Raw genomic sequence first — 21,443 nt, 5'->3', positions numbered from 1 at the left:
ACAGCATTTTTGGTCTGTTTGCCCTGACGTCATAAGCAAACTAGTCTTTTTAATTTGGTCTTCTATTATTATAGCAAATTATATGATATTTTTAAAAGTAAAGAAGTGACAGCAATGTATGTAAACAAAGGCAAGGGATTGGTCAATAGATATACATGAGAAAACAGCATTACATGTCCTCAACAATACAATGTGTACACATACTGGCAGGTAATGGCAGCTGCTGACCAACTGTTTGAAATGAAGACACTACAGCTATACATGATAAAAAGCAAAGTACAGCTCTCAAAATATCAAAGAGTGCAATTTTTACTTTTTTCTGGTTTATTGGAATGGGTTAACATTGATAGAAAAATCAAAAATATAGTGCTTTTCACTTTACATTTTTACTCCATTTCTATTTTCAGACTATGGCTAAAGTAATTACAGCGGTGATGAAATTTAGCAAGGAACAAACCGATGCAATAATGGCCAAAGAAACTGAAAAAAATCCAGGATTGGTAAGGCTGTACTGAATGATTTATTCAGACATTGTAATTCAGCAGGGTAATGCAGCAGGGTGTCCAATTATAGTCTGTAGATAATGCATGACTTAAAAATGGACACAAACAGAGCCTAAGCCCATGCCAAATTTGGCAGGATTGAAGGGGGAGGGAGAGGCAGATAAATTGCCCCATTTTAGTCTTGAAAAGACTTCTCTGCATGTGCTATAAATTGCAAATGTTGTATATTGTGTTTGACTATGGTGGTTATCATGTAGTACAGCTTGACTTGTGCTATAGCATAAAGGTATAACATTCAAAACAGTGGTAAAAGTTCTGCATTCACTACAAAATGAGGGCAGTATTATGGATTTTGCAGTGGTAAAAGTTCTGCATCCACTATAAAATGAGGGCAGTATTATGGATTTTGCAGTGGTAACAAGATAAATGCAATTTACTATAAAATGAGGCGCTATTATGGATTTTGCAGTGGTACCAAGTTATGCATTTACTGTAAAATGAGGGCAAGTTACATTTTGTATGCGTTTACTCAAAACTGAACACTGCCATTTATTACGACCACTTTTATCTCAATTTAAGGCTATCTGATTTTATGTAAGCGTGAGCTACCAGCGAGTATTTTGTGGCTTACTCAATGTCAGCGTTTTATGTTTTAGTGTGGTGGGGCTTAAGCAAATTGTATAATAAAATTAACTTTGTATACCTTACCTTACCTACCTTACCTATCTATATTCACTTCAAAATGAAGGCTCTATTGTGGAGTTTGAATTTGTAAAACTTAAAATAAATCCATCATGCTTTTTGCCTTCAGTTCAATTTCAAATTTGCCACCTTTGGCCTCCATGGACCAGATCGTGTCACATATTATATGCAATATAAGCATAGCATGCATTTTAATTTGTTTCCAGCAGGATTTAATTTTGATGTGATCACCTGTCCATTACTAGTATGTGAAGTTCGGAATTAAAATCAAGACATTCAGTATCACGATAGATTTTACCAAAAAGTTATCGAACCCAAAACAACCTCTGTATGTTCATTTGTGCATCTAAAGCTAAAAATATGCATGTGTGGTGCCAATGATACCCATCTATAGTGCCCTCCACTGCTTTTAAAATAGGGATTCCCAACCAGTGGATCTGCATACCATTTGGGTTGTGATACTGTCCAAGAGTGAGGTGAAACATATAACACAATTTTAACGAGGGGTCACAAGTGGTCCTAATGGGATGAGAAATGGGATCACTAAAAATATATTCATTTTGAAACCTTTGGTGGTTTAAATCCTACTCAATTTGAGACTTCCATCAAGTCATCATTAAAGCAATCCTGTGTCACATGAGGCTCACAACTTGTTGGCAAAAGAAGTAGATAACAATTAGTAAATTCATACCACATTACAGAAAAGTTGGACACCCAATGCTGCTGTAACATAAAAATTGGTCATTTTATCATACAGTGGTTGTGGGTTTGTTTTGTTTTGATCATAAAAATTATTATGGGTTTAAATGTCCGTTCATACTACGTTGCAATTGCGTTGCGATGCGCTTCATTGCCGATATATATCGATTACTTTTTGCCCCAGCTTGTCGCATTTCCAAGTTAATACTTTATTGCGATATTGCAATGCAGTATTTTTCAGTGCGGCATCGCAACTCAATTGCAGTGTAGTACGTATGAACGGACCTTTAGTAACAATGTCTTCTATGGTGTAACTAACAAGTGTATCCTCATCAACAGATTTATATAACAACTAAATTTAATCACAGAAATTTAGCTCTGGCTTGGTTCTCCTAATGAACATATAAATGCAAATTCATTTGTCCGTTGGTAATCAGTTACTTGCAGACCAGACTGACCAAAACAAGTATTTATGTCCTTCCCTTCATTTGTTTATTCTTAAACAACATTTGACTTCTTGATATATCAAATTTGAACTTTTGTCATTTAAAAGCAAAACATTATATATATCCATGTGTGTTTTTTATAATTGAATAGTATTTACCATTACATCATTATCCAAGGTTGATGTTATGTGCTCAAAACTTTGCAGTAGATTTGTTTTTCCTCTAAGTATTTCACAAATGTAGAGATCATTATTTCAAAATGGTGTCACAACATCCTCATTCATAAGCGATTTCACCAAAAAAAATCAAATAGGTAAAACTGATAACACTTAACAATTCCGTTCCTGTGTTTTTAATGTGGTTTTTGTTGTCTATGTTTTCCAGCCTAGCTTCACATTAAATATGTGACTAATCAGTGACAATTGACTGGGTAGGCCCATACCTGTAAATCACTAACTATAGTCGTAGATGGACACAACTAGATGTGTCTATTGTTTGTGTGTCTACATAATTTACATATTTTATATAACACAGTTGTTTTATGTTGTGTCGTTCTTTTGTTTTGATTTATTTTGTTTACATTGTGGCTATATTTTGTAAGTAGCTACCATTCTTTAGTTAGGTAGAATGATTTTGTTTTGTTTTGTTTTTATCGTTTTATTTTTCATTGCTTGTAATTCATATCTTGGGAATATATTTATAGGATGGTGAGGTTTCTTGTGTGCCAGTGGTCACTCATGTACTGATACAAATATGGGTATTTTGATGATGGGAGGGAGTAAGGGAGAAGGAACTAATATATGAGGGGGTATCCAAAAGTTTTTGAAATCACCCAGAAGTGAAAGAGCTATATCGATGAAATTTTGTCAGTGTAATCACTGGTCCTTATGTACATTATGGTCCAAAAATGGTCTTTTAAGTATGTTTACTATTATTATAACCTTTTCATGATAAGATCCTCCACTTTCTTGAGTTTCTTCACTCACTGTGGCCGCATTATCCTTAAGTGATGGACGTCCACTTCTTGGCTCAACTGTAAGGGACATGTGACCAGTTTGGAAATTCCTTTTTCAAAAAGCAACAGTGCCATATGATGGGCAATCATCACCATAGATAGCTTTTATTTCATCATAGATTTTCTGAGCATTGTAGGCCTAACCCTTCAAATGCAGGAACTTAATCATGTTGCGTGCCTCAATTTTCACCATCTTGCAGGTTATGCGTCTACTGCCCATCTAGCGCCACCTGTAAAGAAAGTAAACATACTTTTGGACCACAATGTACATAAGGACCAGTAATTACACTGACAAAATTTCATCGATATAGCTCCTTCACTTCTAGGTGATTTCAAAAACTTTTGGATACCCCCTGATATATATAAGATGTAAATTACAGTCAAAATCCCAAGTACATGCCTCTATTGTACTTCTTTATGATTCTTCACTGCCAACTTGATCCTGATAAAAGAATTCATTTTCTGCTCAAAACCATAACTATGTGGAGATTTTGGATTCTTTTGTCACTCAGACTCGGGTTTGTTGAAATTGTTAGTTCCAAGTACACTTTTTACTCAGTAATACCCCTACACACACACTTCCAATTAAAAGACACCTGTATGTTCTGGACATGATAATGTCATTATTAAATAAGAATACAAGTTTGGTATAGACCCTTCATTCCAAATCTGTCCCATGTATGCCAGATGTTGGTTCTAGGGAAATGTATACAATTTTTGAAGTTTACAAAAAATGGTGCCCCCCCCCCCTTGCCAGGGTTGACTGCGATAAATTACATGATATGGGAATAATACCTAAGTTGGTATGTGTACATGCTATGATACGCAAGATGCACAAAAGTAAGCCTCTTTGGTAGTATTTAAATCACTTTAAAGTCACTTTTCTTATAGCATTAGACACAATTTAGGAATCACACATGCACACTATTAAATAATTTTATTGGGGCATGAGGTCAAAGAAACATCAGTAGTTTTCATCCATATGAACAATACCTATAATTTCAACAATATAATAAATTGTGAAATTGCTACTTGAATTTTCAATGCTGATCAGTTATCTTGGTGATAGTTGCAGAATCCTGAAGTGCTTCATCTTCTAGGACAATTCTGTAGAATATTGAAACAAATGAATCATATCAATGCGAGGCTCTCAGTTAAGTTTTCTGATATCTATATCAGATATGCATCTGGCTTAGATTTGATTCACCCTCTTAAAACAAAATGTTCACTAATGGTTGAATTGAAGCTAAAACATGTGTGTCAGAATCTGAAAAAGATATTTGAAATTCAAAGACAGCAGAGGATACTTTTTCACACAAATTACACTATCAAAAGCTTCCATTGACGTGAGGTCCTGGGCTCGATTCCCAGGCGGGATCATTTTTTCTACAAGTTTGACGGTGAATCTGGTAAAAAAATCATGTTTATTTATATAATTCCTTTCGATCATGCCACTGTTTTTCCGAGCTTACGAGTTATGAAATTTAATTTAAAAGTGTGTGACAAGATCAACATAATCAGAAGAAAGCTCATATTTTTCTCATAATCCCTACAAAATTTTAGCCCTGAAGTGTGTTCCGTCTAGATGTTATGAAGCCCCATTGTGGTTGCCACCCATATATGATAATTATATAGGCCATTGTGAAACATATTTTTGCTTCTGATATCATAACCGCTAGTATTTAGCAATCTAAGTATTGTTTTGGTACAGGCCTCAATGTGAGGTACAAAACTAAACTTTAAACTAACGACCCACCTTCAAGGTAGTTATTCAATTATTCAAGTATAATTAGTTACACATGGCAGCATAATATTTGTGCCTGTTCACAAATCTATGAAAATTCAATCATCTGAGGTTCTAATTTCAGGATACACTTGTCACTGTTTATGAGAACTAAACGTTCAAACACCAAACTGGTTCACTTGTGATATTTTAGTATAGTAAATAGAATTCACATAACTAGTTACGTACAAAGTACTCTGCACACACATATCATTGTTTGATAATCCATCACTACTTGTTGATAGTATATTTCCCATAGTTCCCTTGTTTACCCATAATGCCTCTCCTATCTGTTCTATACTCTGCTCTGATTGGCTGATTCTGGTGTTATCACTATGGTGATATTACTAGTAGCCTCCTGGCAATGTCTCTGGTGAGCGTCTCTGTCACTATCAACTGTAAGTCATAGAATTCAACTTGATTCAAATTTGGTGTATTTTTGTATCCGTTACCTCCTCAAAGCCAGTATTATAGTCTAAAATTTTGGTGTGTTTTTCTGTTTCTACAAATGCAGTGTTTTTGGATCTGCACAGTGATTTTTAATTCTCTATAGCGATTTCTGCCTAACTGGTTCAGTTGCAACAATTGCTGCATTTGTGGTTCTCCTGGCTGAGATTTTCTGATTTTAGTTCCTTGATATTCTCAAGGTTTTGTCACTGCGCCATATTTTTAGGCTTCATTTGTTGCACAGAAAAATGTACACAAATTTTGTGAATTATATACTGGTCGTTGAGAATCCTGAATTGGTGTATTTTTGTGGTAAACATTTCCTTCATTGTCTCCTTAGTGCACCAAAGTCCATCTCATTTGTTGTTTTGCATGATAGTGTTTTCTGTGATACCTCTCTTCTGTGTTAATATTACCGTACATGTTACTACACCATATTATATTCATCACACAAGGAAACCATTAATTTGAAGATAATGACTGGATATAATTTTGTTGTAGCTCAAATGACAAATATCAATGCACAACCCCAAAGGTGGGGGTATATCCGCATTGTGATGAGAAAATTCAAATGAATAAGTATCAAGTCATTTGTCAAATTCAAGAAGGTCGTAAGTACATACTAATATCAAAGCAGGTACGACTTTCTTGCATTCAAACCTTTAAGTGTATTACACGGATGTTTGTTGTCATTTTTTGTCACATTCAATCTTGCATCAAAATTGAGCAAAAGATCAAGTGATAGTTAAGCTTTCTCTGTCATCAGATAAAGTTACTCAAGGATCCAGGGGAAGGAGCAGGGGCTCAATTCAGAGACCTGAACCTGAGATAGCCACACATTTTTTAAGGTTGCCCCAGTTTTAGTTCCTGTGGCAAAACACTGATGAAACAAAAGAAAACTCAGATTGGTGGAGAAAGCTCAAACATTGCGGGTGGTTCATTGTTTGCTTTAGTTTTATCAATTACATTGCATCAAATTTGACATTAATTACAAGTAAATGCCATAAAATTTGAGACATCACTGTAATTAATGGATGTTATCCAATAATTAATCAATCCATCTCCATTCAGCAATGTTTATCATGTCCTTTCACAATGTAAGTCAGCAGTTCTCAATTACTGTAGAAATCACATTTTTTTTGGATGGAAATATTAATAAATATTAATCGGCATTGTGATTATTTTATTTGAGTTAATAATTAATGTGCTATGTGTAAGGCTGCAGATATCCTATCACTGTATATGTGGCCCAGTGCGAGGTTAAAGTGAGTCTCATTTGGGTTTTACATGGAAATAAGGAGAAAAAGAACCTCAGTATTTATGACAAATATCGTACTTTCTTCCTGAGTTATACATTGAATGTTGTATTATCCTGTGCCTCATAAACCTGATGTGGACCACATATATTCACCAAAACCATTCCTTACATATAGCATATAAAGTAACAATATATTTGCTGTTAATTTCTGGTGTTGTATTTGTTGTCATTGCTGCTATCCAATACCATTTGTTTTGCATTTTTTGTTTCCTTTTCTCTTATTTGCTCTTAGCTCTGAAGCAGTCCAGCGTTGCCAGTGATAAATCCTTGCAGTGAATTGGGTGGTTAGTTTGATTTGATTTTTTATTTAGATAGATACACTAACATATTTGCAAACATTGGCCATAATAATAATAATTTCTTATTAGAATTGGTGTAATTGATACTTTATTTATAGATTGATATCTTTGTAATAAAATTGGGAACCTTAAACATGTTTTGGGCCATATCTTATAATCAATATGAGCAACAAACAGTTCACTTTGCTTCATAGCATAAGTGTAAGTATATCCTGATCTGAGATGCATGTACCTTATTCTATATAACCATGTTATCACAGAATCTGACCCTGAAATGTTCCTTGTGCCAATATTGTGAAACTTCAATGTCTTAAAAGCTTATTTTTGCCCAGCTATCATGTTTGAGTACATTTGCAGGTAACAAATCAAGAGGGATGAGTGATTGGTCAGATATAGGTGGCCCATGAAACACAAAAATAAAGCATTTATCAATGATATAAGGCCACCTTCTATACAGCCACTATGCGAATAACGCCTGGCCCTATTCAGCGCCTGTGAGCATGCAAGTCCAATAATCCATTGATAATGAGACAATTCATTGAATTTAGTAGGCATCAAAAGAAATTGGAAACTGGTCAAAAACGCTCATATTTTTGACGGAGTATAATGTCTCTGAAATTGTTTTTGTTTATTTTGTTAACCAAAAAGGTAATAAAGCATCATATTTCTTCATCAGAGTTTGTTATGTTTGTCATGCCATATCAAGGTTTATGAAATGCATTTCTTTCTTAAAATTGCACATCAGCTACAATGCTAATTGATAACATGCATGCTTTGTTGATAAATATGTAACTTGGGTATTTATAAAGTGAGTGTAAGCGAATAACAAAACTTATTGCAAATTGGCATGTGCATATTATGTGAATGGTTTGCTGACGTTTTTGCAACCAAGACTGATTATGTGTCATAATTGAAACATACTAACAACTAAATCAGAGAGGAGAGAAAGGACTAGTGTGCTGGATGAAAGTATAATAAGCATATTTGTAATTCACATATTAATTATTTGTAACAAGTGGTGTAATACTTTGTACAATGGGGGACAAACCAAAACATTTATGAAACCCTTCCATCAATGTTTTCAACCCCTTCACTCGGAAGCAAAACTGGTTTTATAAAAGAGCTTCATCAACTTTTTGGTCTGTTCCCTAATTGTGAAGAGGTTTGTAACAGTAATGTACATGTATATCTATGCCAGTACCTTTTGATTGAGATACTTTGTGCAGGTTTCATCATGTTTCCTATGTAATACACTCCATCAGTTTCATTCACAGTGTTCTCTTTTGCAGGCCGCAACAGGTGTTTGAGTCAAGTTGTGTCTGTCTGTCTGTCTGTGTGTATTGATATGTAGTACAAATAATCATCTATCTATTTAACCATTGAGTTCTGTCTAGTATACTGAGTGCGGTATTTTAGATTATAAAGCAAATATCCTTGTGCAATGAGCATAGTGCTTAAGTGGACAAACCTAAAGACCAATGAATCCCAAATAGTGTACATGTACCTTTAGAATTTTCGGAAAGAACCAGAAATGGAATGATAATTTACGTCTTTACGCTTGAGCATTACAAATGTTTGTGCACTGAGCGCTTAGCGTGCATTTTTGGCATAACATATTACATGCAGAACACAGCAACAATGCACTTTGAATCAAAGTTTGCCAGGAACAGAACATAGTGACATTTTCCGGAGGTACACTATTTTGCCCTCCATGAACGATATGCACATGGTTGAGTCGGTACTCTTGGGTCCTACCTCATTGAGTGGAGCGAATTACTGGTCTTTGGTTCAGGTACAGCACTTCATATCTTGTAACTAGGTACAGAAACAAATTGAACCCTTTCCCATGTACATTACATCATGTCTCACTTGCAAGCAAAAGTTTTCAAGAAATGTTCAAAGTTTTGATCAGCATCAAGGCTAGAATTTTGGTGTGAATACAGATCAATTCTCGCCAAGATTGTTGTAGGGATAATTGAATCAAAGTTGGACCTTGCGAATTAACTACGTCTACACAGTAGATACTTTGCATAATATCTTTAGGAAAATTAAGATTTTCCCTAATTATACCACCTGTTTCTCAAGTCTTTTAAAATCTTCTCTTTCCAGGGAAGAAAACTTTACTCACCATGATGACAGTACCCCCAGCACCAGTATAGCCGACACCCGGGAGGAAAATGACCGTGATGATGATGATGACAATCGTGATGCTTATGGTGATGATGAAGATGAGGGTGATTATGAAGAGATACCGGAATATGACTCATCAGATGTAGGAAAGGAGCCAGAGGAAGAAAAACCACCGATTATAGAAGAAATAGGGGAGGTGAAAAGGGAAAAGGATTATGAGTCTGAAGTAATTACTCTACAAGAGTTTATACAAGAGACAGCAAATGAGGATCTATATCCAGGTAACGAGGAACGATATGTGGAAAAGAAGGACAGGTATCCTGAAAATGAGGACCGGATTCTCATGACTGAAGATAAGAAACAGGAGGAGCAGAATCGTCAGCATCATGGGAAGTCTTTCAAAGTCATTTTCCTCCCAAATGGGCGAGGCGAGTTTGCCACCCAGCTAGGAGGGGTCGATAAGACCGATGCCATGAAACAGAAGAAAGAGAAAGTGAAAGGGTTAGAAACGTGTGTGTGATGTAGAAGGCGATAGATTAGGTAGTCTGCAGTCTGGTTGCATGAAACTTGGTAAAAAATATGGCGATTAAGTGTGAAATGCTGTAAAATGAATCAATGTTAATGAGCAAATCCTGTGATGTGTAAGTTGTTAACTGCAAGTATTAAATCTGCTGCATCATTTTGTAATAAATAATCAACTTTGTCTCCCAATTATGAAAATATTAAGGAATAGTTCTGTATAATATAGGCCAACTTAATTGGTCAAAATTGTGGTGTCAAACTGTGCTTTGTAAACATTTTATAATGCAGACTTTATAACAGTAAGTCTTATTCACTACTCGCTATCATAACATTTACCAAACATTTTTGACAGTTAAGTTTCTCCAGTGAAGCCAGTACTAAATTCAACCTTGATATCAACAAGTGTATTTACAGTTACGACAAAGGCTAAACAACTAAAAGGTTTACCTCATTTAGGTAAAAAAGGAAAGAATTTTCTGGCTGTTATTATATAAGGTTTATGTGTCTTTATCTCATTTTGTTCTCAGGTATTCACTGGGGTTTTGACTTGCGATGGTATCAGTAAAGAAGCTATGATTCACACAAATTTAAAATCATGTTTGGAATGTGAACTTGATCTTTAGACAAAACTGTGAATCTTGAGTATTTTGAGTTCTGTCATGTGGAACATCGTGATCTATTTATTATGTTGTGGGAAACAAGTTTTTTCTATTTATGTGGCCTTTATACCATGCTGTGTAGCAGCTACGTCCAATATTTGGACTCTAAGATTGAGACAAGGAACCTTTATAGATATGTTGATAATAAATTGTTTATATACGTTTATATTAGAGAAATACGTTGTATTATGCTGCACTAGGTTAATTTGTCAAGAGGTAGCACTGGGTAATTTATAGTTTCAATGGCTGGAATGACACATGAAAATTGTAAACTTGTTTAGCCATACATACATCATTATATGCTACTTTCCATGGTCCTGTTGATCCTGATAGCAGGGTCCCTTATTGCCACACTCAATCAGTAGTGTTATCCTTTCTCTCAGAATAACTTAACCAGGCCAAATATGTACACTCAATGTGAAAATAAGCACTTTAAATACTAAAATGGCTCAAAATAAGGTTAAATTTGGTTTGAAACAGGAAAATGGACATCACAATTTTTGTGGTATTTTCTGGTATTTAGTTGCAAACCTTCCCCAGATGGTACGCCATACACTAACACCTGATTTTGTATATTGGTTGAATGGGGCTTATATTATAACTACTATGTCAAATTTAATTGTTTTGTGTGTGTAGACAAAAATCTTATGCTAGGATTTTATCCAAGACAAACATAACCAATATTTGTCTTGGAATAATATCATGTGGCATGATTAGGTCTTAATATGTACATAACATAAATATTATAATTACAAATTGCCAGTTTATGATATATTCTTAAACACTTAAATTCCTGCAATCTTATTGGTTCTTAGTCATGTGATATGACACGATATCGAGTCGACGCGATACTCGTACAGGCTATATATGAACCAGAGGTGCATAGCAACAACAGAACTGATCAATTCTAAGCCCAAGGTAATTCCATGTAAAATGTAGAATTTAATTTGATTAAAATTTGGTATACTTATGATTAAATATATTTATTTGAATTGAAGTGTTTAAGAATGAGAATAAAGGTATTGTTTTTAGCCACTGTTGTGCATCTAGTCTCATAACACAGGCGACATCATTATTTTGGCATAAAACAACTTGGCTTCGCCTCATTGTTTTACTTAAAATAATGATGTCGCTCATGAGACGATATATGCACGCACGACATCGGCTAAAACCAATGCTGTTGTTCTCTAAGTTATGCACTTGTTATCACTGCTAAGAAGTTCAGCCCTATTTTGTCACTTTAGTTTGCACACTGCATAATCAACCCCATGATCATGGACACCCTATTCACTAAGCAAGCCATGTAGCATGGTATGATTTTGGCTTGGCCTTCTTTTTACGTGATAAACAGGACTTGCATGTAGATATTTTATTTTTGGAGCAGAATGATTCAAAATCAGCCAGCTCCTAAGTGTGTGGATATTTGATGTGTTTATATTAGTTGTAAATATAGAGCAACTATTAATTGTAACATTCCAAAAGAATGCTTATTATGAGTTAATGATTAATATGAGACAACATTTCTGTTAATGTTTGAATAGTTAATCCAAGAATATTGAGTCCTAAATTTGACAGTATAATTAGTGTTAATACACATATATTGGACAAGTTTTTAAACCATATTTCAGTTCATATTAAATTCTTGATCAAATCAGGAAGATACAGAGGCTGCTTGCTGCAATTTGAAATATTAACATAATTAGCAAAGCATGAAAGCCCTGAAATAATCAAAGTGCAATTTGGAACTTGTAATCACTCGTTCACTGTGCCAACTTAACTTTATGATTTTAGGAGTACTTAATGCAGGGTGAGGGATCAATAAATGCTGACTAAACTCATCAACAATGAACAAGTCTCTATGTAATTATTTTTATGGAAGTTTTGGTTTTCTTTCTGACAGAGACATAATAAGCAGTAAGCCTATGTTGGCCCAAACTGCAGCTTCATGTGTGAATTGGTGATTACTGATACCAATACTTGCTGCCATATTTTCTATTTGACCAAGGAACTTATTTAACATGGGAAAGTTGAATTATTGTTGTTTGCATGTTTGGGAATTTATGACTTTCCTGCAATGGACAATTTGGGTGTGTCTTTATAAGATAACACACCTTGAAATTCAGGGAGACCATCAAGGCAATAATTGCCCTTAGATTTGGTCTTAGTGGAAGTAGGTATCCCTCGGTTTCAAAGCTTTATTTTGACGACCCTTTGTATTAAAAATGATTGCCCTTGAGTAATGATTTACAAAGTCTGTAAGAGACTTTGGTATTTAGGACTGATGATGAGGTGTTTGCATCATGTTTGGGGAATGTCAGAAGCTTTCAGACAGGACAAAATCTGTTTGGTGCATCAACAGTGTTTTATTTTTTGTTTGTTTTGGGTTTTTTTAATCTTCTATATAGATTTTTTACTCTGTTTCTAGCAGTATTATAGTGCATCTCATCTAATGTAATCATAGTAATAACATCTCGTACATAATAGTTAAAACATAGTGGTATAAATACTAATTATTAAAGCCAAGAAACAAAGAAATATACAATTTTGGGAAAATAAATAGCATTGAAATGTTAGAACCACAGACTACTACACACTATGCACAAACAGTCAAAGTCCCTGTGTATTGTATGTTGTGAATTCTCGCATATTCATGAGGGCGGATCGTTTAGTTGTGCATGTCTAACAATCACACCAGTGTTGCATGCCTTCGCGTATATGCGTGATAGAGCATTGCGCGTCTTCACGTTTACACAAAAGATCTTAAAAATATGTGGTATGTGTGTAGCAGTTAAATTGTCTTGGCGTATTTCAGAATGTTCGACCCTCATTAACGGGTGGTGCTGGGACTTAACCTGTTTGCGATTAGTCTAGTAGTAGTCTGTGATTAGAACAGCATATATGATAGGGCTGTAATGTAGTGATGTAATAACATATAGATGCTAGCATGATATAGTAAGCTGTCAGTCTGCCTGTATTGTATTCAAAATAGTTGCGAACACACTGTAGAGTATTCATCTTAGAAACTGTGATAAGGCAGAGCCTTATGCAGGCATTGCGCCTGATCATTGTGAATACAAAATATTATTTAATAATTTAATTCTATGAAAAGATATCCAAGATTGAAATATGGATTTTTTGTACAGTTATAATGTAAAGAAAGACACTTTTTTATATTGACATTATATTATAATGATATGTTTGCATAAATTGATTAATGCTGTAAACTTGAGATGAAGGATTGACTCTGATAGAATGGTTTTCTTACCAAAATGCATAATGAAATTGTTATTTTTGGCTTCTTGTCTAGAAACAATTCAGCCATAAGGTACTACCTCGTAACCAGCCCTGCTACTATGCTACTTCTTTCCCTTCCAGTCGCCAAAAAGCCCTTTGGGAGTTAGGGTTAAAGTAACCACTATCAAAACTCAATATAGGCCTCCTTAACCCTAACAAGCCTGAGTACTACAAAATACTACAAACAACTTCACGGCGCGTGCGTGCATCCCACGGGATGTGATGACGCAATCACCCTAAGTGATATATGGGCACAAATTCGCTGGCCCGGGCAGCGTAAGACCAGTGGCTAGGTGTCAGTAGCCCACTGCTTGGCATGCGAGGGGTCTCGATTTCGAATCCCACCCAGAGCCAACAACTTCTTTGTTTGTTTTCTCTCTTTATTTCTCCCTTTTTCCCTTCCAGTTACCAAAAAGCCCTTCAGGAGGTAAGGTTAATGGAGATTATACTCCTTCATGAACTAGAAGATCACCTCCATGTGTACTTTCAACAGTCACAAAAATATCTTTAGTTCTTTTTTGGTCAACAGCATCCTTAATCTCTCCTGCCAATTGCAACCATTATTCCCAATACTAATCCTAATACTTGTTTGTAAACCACTTACCTTAATCATGAACAGTAATCTTCTTACAGGGTAGACCTTATAACTTGATTGTGACTAACATTTCTATTGAATATTATGAATTGATTTGCAGTGTTTGACAAAAATGGAACAGATTTTGACCCATTTATATTGTTTAAAAAGTCAGAATTTGATTTTAACCTCAAATTCAATTGTGACATGGTTAAAACATGACACCCAGTGAAAAATTCATTGACCATTTAGAATTTCAATGGTGGTCCTTTGGATATCAGGTTCTTCAGGGACCTTCGGATCACCGGGCCGATACCACATAAGATAATTAGTCAGATGAGCAAGAGCAGTGACTGTACGCTGAATTTGATAAAACCCTGTCAAAATTGAATTGACTTTTTTCATAGTGTAAATAAGGCATGTTAGAATAACTATGAATGATGTACAATTATCATCTATCTGGTTTGCTATCCTGGGGTACTCTTGTGCATCACATGCAAATAGTAGTTAAGATATAATGTGCTAAACACCCAAGACTCTTTGACAGATGCTAATTGAAACAAAAAGTTTGTATTTGTAATAAATGTTGATGGATGTATGGAAACAAGGCCAACATAGCGAGTACATAGTTTGTCAGAGGTTCCATACTAATCTGTGATTATCTCAAAACATCTGCTGAATTTGACATGTTGTAACTTGTACCTCAATATACAAAGCACTAGAAAAGTTCTGTACCTGAACATTAGAAGGGGACAGAAGGGTTTGTGTATATCCCCATGCATAATGTTATGGGATATACACCATATTTGATAGACACGCATGGGCACCAAAATGGTTTATTCTGGATAAAATGGCAGAAACTGTATCAAATTGATTTATGGTATTTAAGAAAGTGTGCATCATAGGAGCTTATGCAGAGTGCAATTAGTGTGATACAAAATTATTTGAACATAATTTTACTTGGAATACGAAAAAAATACCTAAATTAAAATTTGCAGCAGTATGCCAAGTCAGTTAAGGTGAACCAAGTGATGTTCAAATATGGTGGACAGGGTATGCAACTTCCTTTATACTTCTATAATTCTAGTTTGTAAACCGGTATATGATAATTATCACAATACATGATTCATAACTATTTGCTTGTTAAGTGAACGATAGATGCATTTTGACTTGAGCCATTGTGCTTGTTTTATATATTTTGGGGTTGTGAATTTCGAAGGATTTGAAGTAATGGCATAAACTTACCTGAAATCATTGCATAAACTAGTTTGTTTAAAAATCTTGACAATAATTTTAAAGATGTTGAGCACCTCTTTTATCCATAGGATATCAACATCAATACGACTCCTTTTGGTGATCACATCATTTTTAATCAATATCTAATATCCTTTTGATTTTAAAACAAAAAGGTTGTTAAAGGTATTTTACTGTAATTGGATGGTTTGAAGTTGTGATATTAGAGTGGGATTCAATTCTAGCTCTGCAGGGTTAGAATTTGGATGAGAATCTGAGAATCAATTCTTGCAAAGATTCTCATAGAAAGATTGTGTGTATCGATATTGCTTTTTGCAAATGTGCAAATTGTACACATTGAATCATTTATGAGAATCAAATTTGACTCTCACAGATTCCATTGTAAGAATCAAGATTGATTTTGCTCCATGTGCCACAAACCTGGGTTAGATAACACAAAGATTTAATTCCAACTCTGAGCTGAGCAAACCAAGCATTGACACTCTTATTGGCAATCCTTTTTCTGAGTGTATGTCATTTTCTGTCCAGTCCTTCAGTATCACCAATCCCAGCAATTTAAGTGGCTTCCAATTTTATGCCTTGCCAATAGACTTAATTAAAAGTACTATTGAAGTATAATTGTATATAAAATAGAAAGAGAGATATGTATAATTTATGTCTGATTTGTGTACTGTTAGATGAGAACAGTATTTGCAGTTTTATGGACTATAATTTTTTTTCTTTCAAGAATGAGATTTCACAGAATTTGCCCCATGCAATAAACTAAAAAAAAGCACATTGTTTAGCTTCATATTTGTAGAATTTGCCCCATGCAATAAACTAATATAAAGCGTATTATTTTGCTTCATTTGTGTAATTCTTGAAGGCAAGACAATTTTAAGTCGTAAAAAAACCCACTTGATTCCTTTGGATTGGTATAAATGCAATATTAATTATGCTGGGAAATGTAATGTCAATTTTTGTGATATTGGATATTGTGGAACTTTACCAAAATATTAACACATTATGAGAATATTTCAAGTCGTGATGCATTTGGCACATAGTGCTTATATAAACTTCAGTGAAAATGTGAATAAAGCTATATGGGTGTGCTAAAAATTGCATAATTTCTTATAAAAAGTCCCAAATGAGTAACTAAGAAATTCCTATTAATTGAAGAAATTAAATTCTGTGAGATAATCATCAGATGTTAATGTCCTTAAAACAGTATGTTCATCAGTAAACTTGAAATACACATCAGTAAATGTGTAGCATAAAATAGATACAAAAAGGTGAAAGTTTGTGCACTATTGAATGTGGTATAGGAACTTTCTCTGAGGGATTTAGTAATATAATTACTCAGCTTCCGCGGGTAAAGAAGGTGCCCGTATTATCAATATGTAGTTTGAAAGGATATTATTTTTATTTGAATATTCGTATTTTATTTGAATGTTGTAAAATACCAGTATGAACTCAGAATAATGTATGAATGAAAGTAACTATGTGCAAGAATTCAATAAATTTATGTAAACCATCCCAATTTTTTGTGTCATCATTATTTATATGTACTGTTAGTAGGGAGAGAGTACGAAGCATATCTCTCTCTCTCTCTCTCTCGCTTTGTTTCAGAACTCTCAGGGTATTTCTATCAAAGTTTGAAAAGCTGTTTCACCTGTTCCAAATTCCAGTGTGGGTGGGGCACACATCATTCTAATTAATTTTGAGACTTGCTAATGACTGCAGGATTCTAAGAATTTGATTTTCAAAATCTGTAGTAGACAAGTCTAAGAATTAAAAATCTGTGATAACATTTTTTTGCTTTATGTTGATGTCTTGGGTATATAGAATAAGAATCCAACAGGTACCCAGTGGGCACCCATGTGCATTCTGAGATAACCAGGGTCAAAGTTTACATGGGTCAAAATTCACAATTCCAATTTGATTAAGACCCATTCCGAAATATTTCTCTGGTCATGAGGATTCCAAAAATACCTACGACTTATCAGTCTGGAGTTATATATTAGCAAAATGGTTGAAGGTCATTTTATTTTGGCTCTACAGAGTCGAAAAAATCTGATATTGATGAAAATTCAACAAAAGAATATTTTGCACTATGTAGGATATTTTGTTACCTAGGTAACACGGCAAATGGGTCATTCAGTCTCATTGATTGTGACCTATTTTGCTTTTCCATCTTTTCTTGTTTTTCATTAATTATTATTAGGTCAGACATACATGAAGGCCTAGTTGTAAGGATAACAGCCAAAACGGGTTGAGTTGTGCTCACATTGTTGTGGTATATCACTATTATGTTTAGACTTGGAAAAAACAGATGGGTTTCAATTAAAACATTTTGGGCTCCTGAATTTTGCTTTCAATTGCCCGGTATTCTGTTACATTATTTGATACAACAAAGACATGGCATTACAATTGTTTTGATTTCTATTTCTTTGGTTTTATTCAAATATCTGAAATACCGTAATTACATAGTAAAATACAATACCCAGAATTTAGACCTTTACACTTCTTAAACGTATTAGTAATACGGTATTACTCTAGATTTAAATGATTTACTTAGTTCCTTTAAAACCAGAGATGCCACATCAGGATATGTCCTGATTTCAGAACATTTTGATTAATGCCTGTATATGCCAACGGATATACATTTCCTTGCGTTTTCAAGAGTTTCTGGCACACGAAAGTGGCATTTCTGTAAAATTGTCATCCCCGAATGTTAGCCTACATGGCTTTCAAATGAAAGTATGAAAGATGAAATATGTTTTTACAAATTGTATGAAAAGAATAGTGATCTACACTATTGAAAATAAGATTTGATAGAGGCACGAATTATGGTATATAAAAAGAGTTGGATGTTCTTAATTAAGAAATTTTGTGCTACGAAATGATACAAACATTCCATCTATTATAGTTGGGGTGAAAATAGACACTAGCTTGCGGATATAGAAAATATTATTCTCAAGAAATGAGTTGATTTTGTATAGTACATAGAGGCACCTGCAAGTGGAAGAATTTGTGAAACAATGAGGTGTGGGGGAATCAGTAACAGACAAAACTGAAGTTCGTAGAATTGGAGGCTGAAATATTAACATGATTAAACACGCAAAATATTTGTGGTTGGTTTGCGAATTTAGAGAAAGTGAAGAGACTAAATAAGGGATGAAATCAAAACTCGACCGGCGGTTGAACCACGTTCCATTGTTTAGAACAACAAAAACCGGACGGAACCGCCCGGAACCGGCGGTCGACCGCCGGTTGAGTTTTGATTTCATCCCTAAGTAAATGAATACATGACGAAGTAACAAAACGACTTGACATTTTGATTTGTTAGTACGAATACTATTGGTCTACATTCATTTGCAAAAATATATAAACGATTGACCTCATTTAATACCACACAATGCTAATTAATGTAGAATTCTTTTTTAAAACCCAAAACAATAATCAAAGTTCCAAAATAAAATTGAACTTTAGCGTTGACTTGCCCTTTTCACTAGCGTTGCTTTGCCTCAACGATGTTTATATTTTTACAGTTTTGTTTATTTGCTTGTTTCTTTCTTTCTGAACAATTATATCACATTTAAAATTTGATATAGATTTATTTTAAGCCAATTAAATAATAAATAACAAGCAAACAAACAAACACAAATCACAACAGTGCAATATATGGTAGAGTTTGCATACTGGAAAAAGATGTTCAACCGAAAACAAAATTCTTGATAGAAAAGAACTCTTCCAAACTCGGAATGAAATGAAAGAACATTATCCATGAAAATCTCCCAATCATGTTATACAAGAATTTTATAATACACAGTGTAGTGGTGACGCCAGAATTTTTCGGCGGGGGCATGAGGGCAAAGTGAATTCATAAGGTAAAAACAACAGATTTTGCGCAAAATTGCCACAAAAAGTGGGAATTTTTCGTAATTTTGGGTTTTTGCTGCATGGGGGCCAATAGTTCTGACGGGGAGCATTTGCCACCCCATGCCCCATCCCTCTCCGTGGTGCCTCCACTGATAATACATATTAACTAGGCTACCCCTAGCACCATTTTAAGTAGTTGTCTTTATTATATACACATCATGCGCATGATACATGCATGGTTAACTCAAAATATTCAACATTTTATTGCACTGTTTCCTCTTTTTTTTTGGCTGTAAGATTCAGTTTTGTTTTACATGCATCTTAGAAAACATGCTGTTTGCCTTTAATAAGGACAGGTCACCTTTAAAAAGACAAACCCCAAATATATATGCATAGTTTAACTTTGAATGCAGCAATCCTTTGACTTCGGTGGGATTTCAATCAATTATAACCTGAAAATATTTTGTTATCGTTATCGGTATAGACAACACTTTTCTGACATCATTATTACTACTTTCTTTGCAAAAAAATATACAAAGATGAACAAATTTTGCAATTATGTTGACTAAGGTTGATCCAAATTATGACTTGAAACTGACAAAATCATCTTCATACAGTACACGAGTATATACCATATACTTTAAATCACAAAATTGAACAAGTCGCAAATTTATCTATATAGTGCTCATTGCAATAGCAACATGTCTGTATATTATTTCAATAAACACCTATGATTTTCCAGTTGTTATAGCTATTAGTATCATGTTTATAGCATTGTAAGCTATACCTGAACTTGAAGACACATCTCAAGTAGTCATTGAATTCCTAAGGTACATTATAAACACATCTGAAATGTTAAATAAATACATCTTCAGGTATTATTATATCGACGTGTAAATCGTTTACGCCGATTGTTATACCAGATGTGGAGATTTGAACGGAACAGCCAATCTGTTCCAAACTCCAGTTTGGTTTTACAAAACCACAAATTAATAACTTTCTTAATTTGTGGTTTGATTAAATATCAAACCACAAATTAACTTGCTATTTATTTTCTCACCTTTGTGCCGTCATGTTCTGTACAAAAAATACAGTTTTATTGCACATTTAGAGCTAAATATATGAACTAAAATATAATGTCAAATAAAGGTACATAATTATATTAAATATGGTATAAGAGCCAAATTAGTTTTACAAATGATAACACAATGTGTGTCCTTAACAAATCGGTATAGAACTAAACAAGTAACACTTAAAACAAAAACGTATTAGAAAAAATCACTCATTCGGTTTAAATTGGATTAAACACGTCTTAGTACTGATGACTTGGTGATACTAAACCTGGAAACGTTGACTCATCGAAAAGTGCAAAGTTATATTGAAAACATTGATACAAATGTGTTGATTTTGAAGAATGATTAAATGTAAAGTGATATGAACTTTAACAAATAAATTAAAATGAGTAAATAAATCCACCAAACTTAAGTACAATCTGAAGTGAAGCGGACCAATAAATCCCCCAATTACTTACGTTTGAAAGTCTGAGTTTGAACAGTTGCCAAAAATAACATTGTAAGTTTTGCATAGTATAACACTCTCATAAGTCCTACGATTAAAAGATTGATATATAAGATTTTAACGAATGACAAAGCTTAGATTAAAAAATCTTAATCCAATATAGATTCAAATTTGACTAAACTGCATTATAGTCCGTATACCATCATCGAGTCAGTAAAGTAAAATCAAATTTGGAGATTTTCTCAAAAAATTGAATTTCAATCTATAAGATTAAAACTGTTAATATATAACTCAGATTAATCAAATTGTAATATATTTTATTACTTGATTATGTTTAATCTAAGCTTGCGGCAATTGTCCCCATTGTCCCTCATTACAATCCTATAGATTAACATTTAAATGTTAGGAATTTAGAGTAC

General features: G+C 34.1%; 1 protein-coding gene across 1 annotated transcript in view; it reads left to right on the top strand.

The window, feature by feature from the left end:
- LOC140149086 (uncharacterized) overlaps positions 1 to 17,164 on the top strand; it is a 99,303-nt gene extending 82,139 nt beyond the window's left edge. The window contains 3 exon segments of the mRNA XM_072171248.1: positions 408 to 500; positions 5,503 to 5,546; positions 9,322 to 17,164. Coding sequence (XP_072027349.1) covers positions 408 to 500; positions 5,503 to 5,546; positions 9,322 to 9,862 — 678 coding nt within the window. The 3' untranslated portion in view covers positions 9,863 to 17,164.
- Positions 17,165 to 21,443: the final 4,279 nt, after the last annotated feature.

This window comes from Amphiura filiformis, chromosome 3 (genome assembly GCF_039555335.1).
Source record: "Amphiura filiformis chromosome 3, Afil_fr2py, whole genome shotgun sequence".
NCBI lineage: Eukaryota > Metazoa > Echinodermata > Ophiuroidea > Amphilepidida > Amphiuridae > Amphiura > Amphiura filiformis.
Note: the sequence above shows the minus strand (reverse complement) of the source record. Positions and strands in the feature narration are given on the sequence as shown.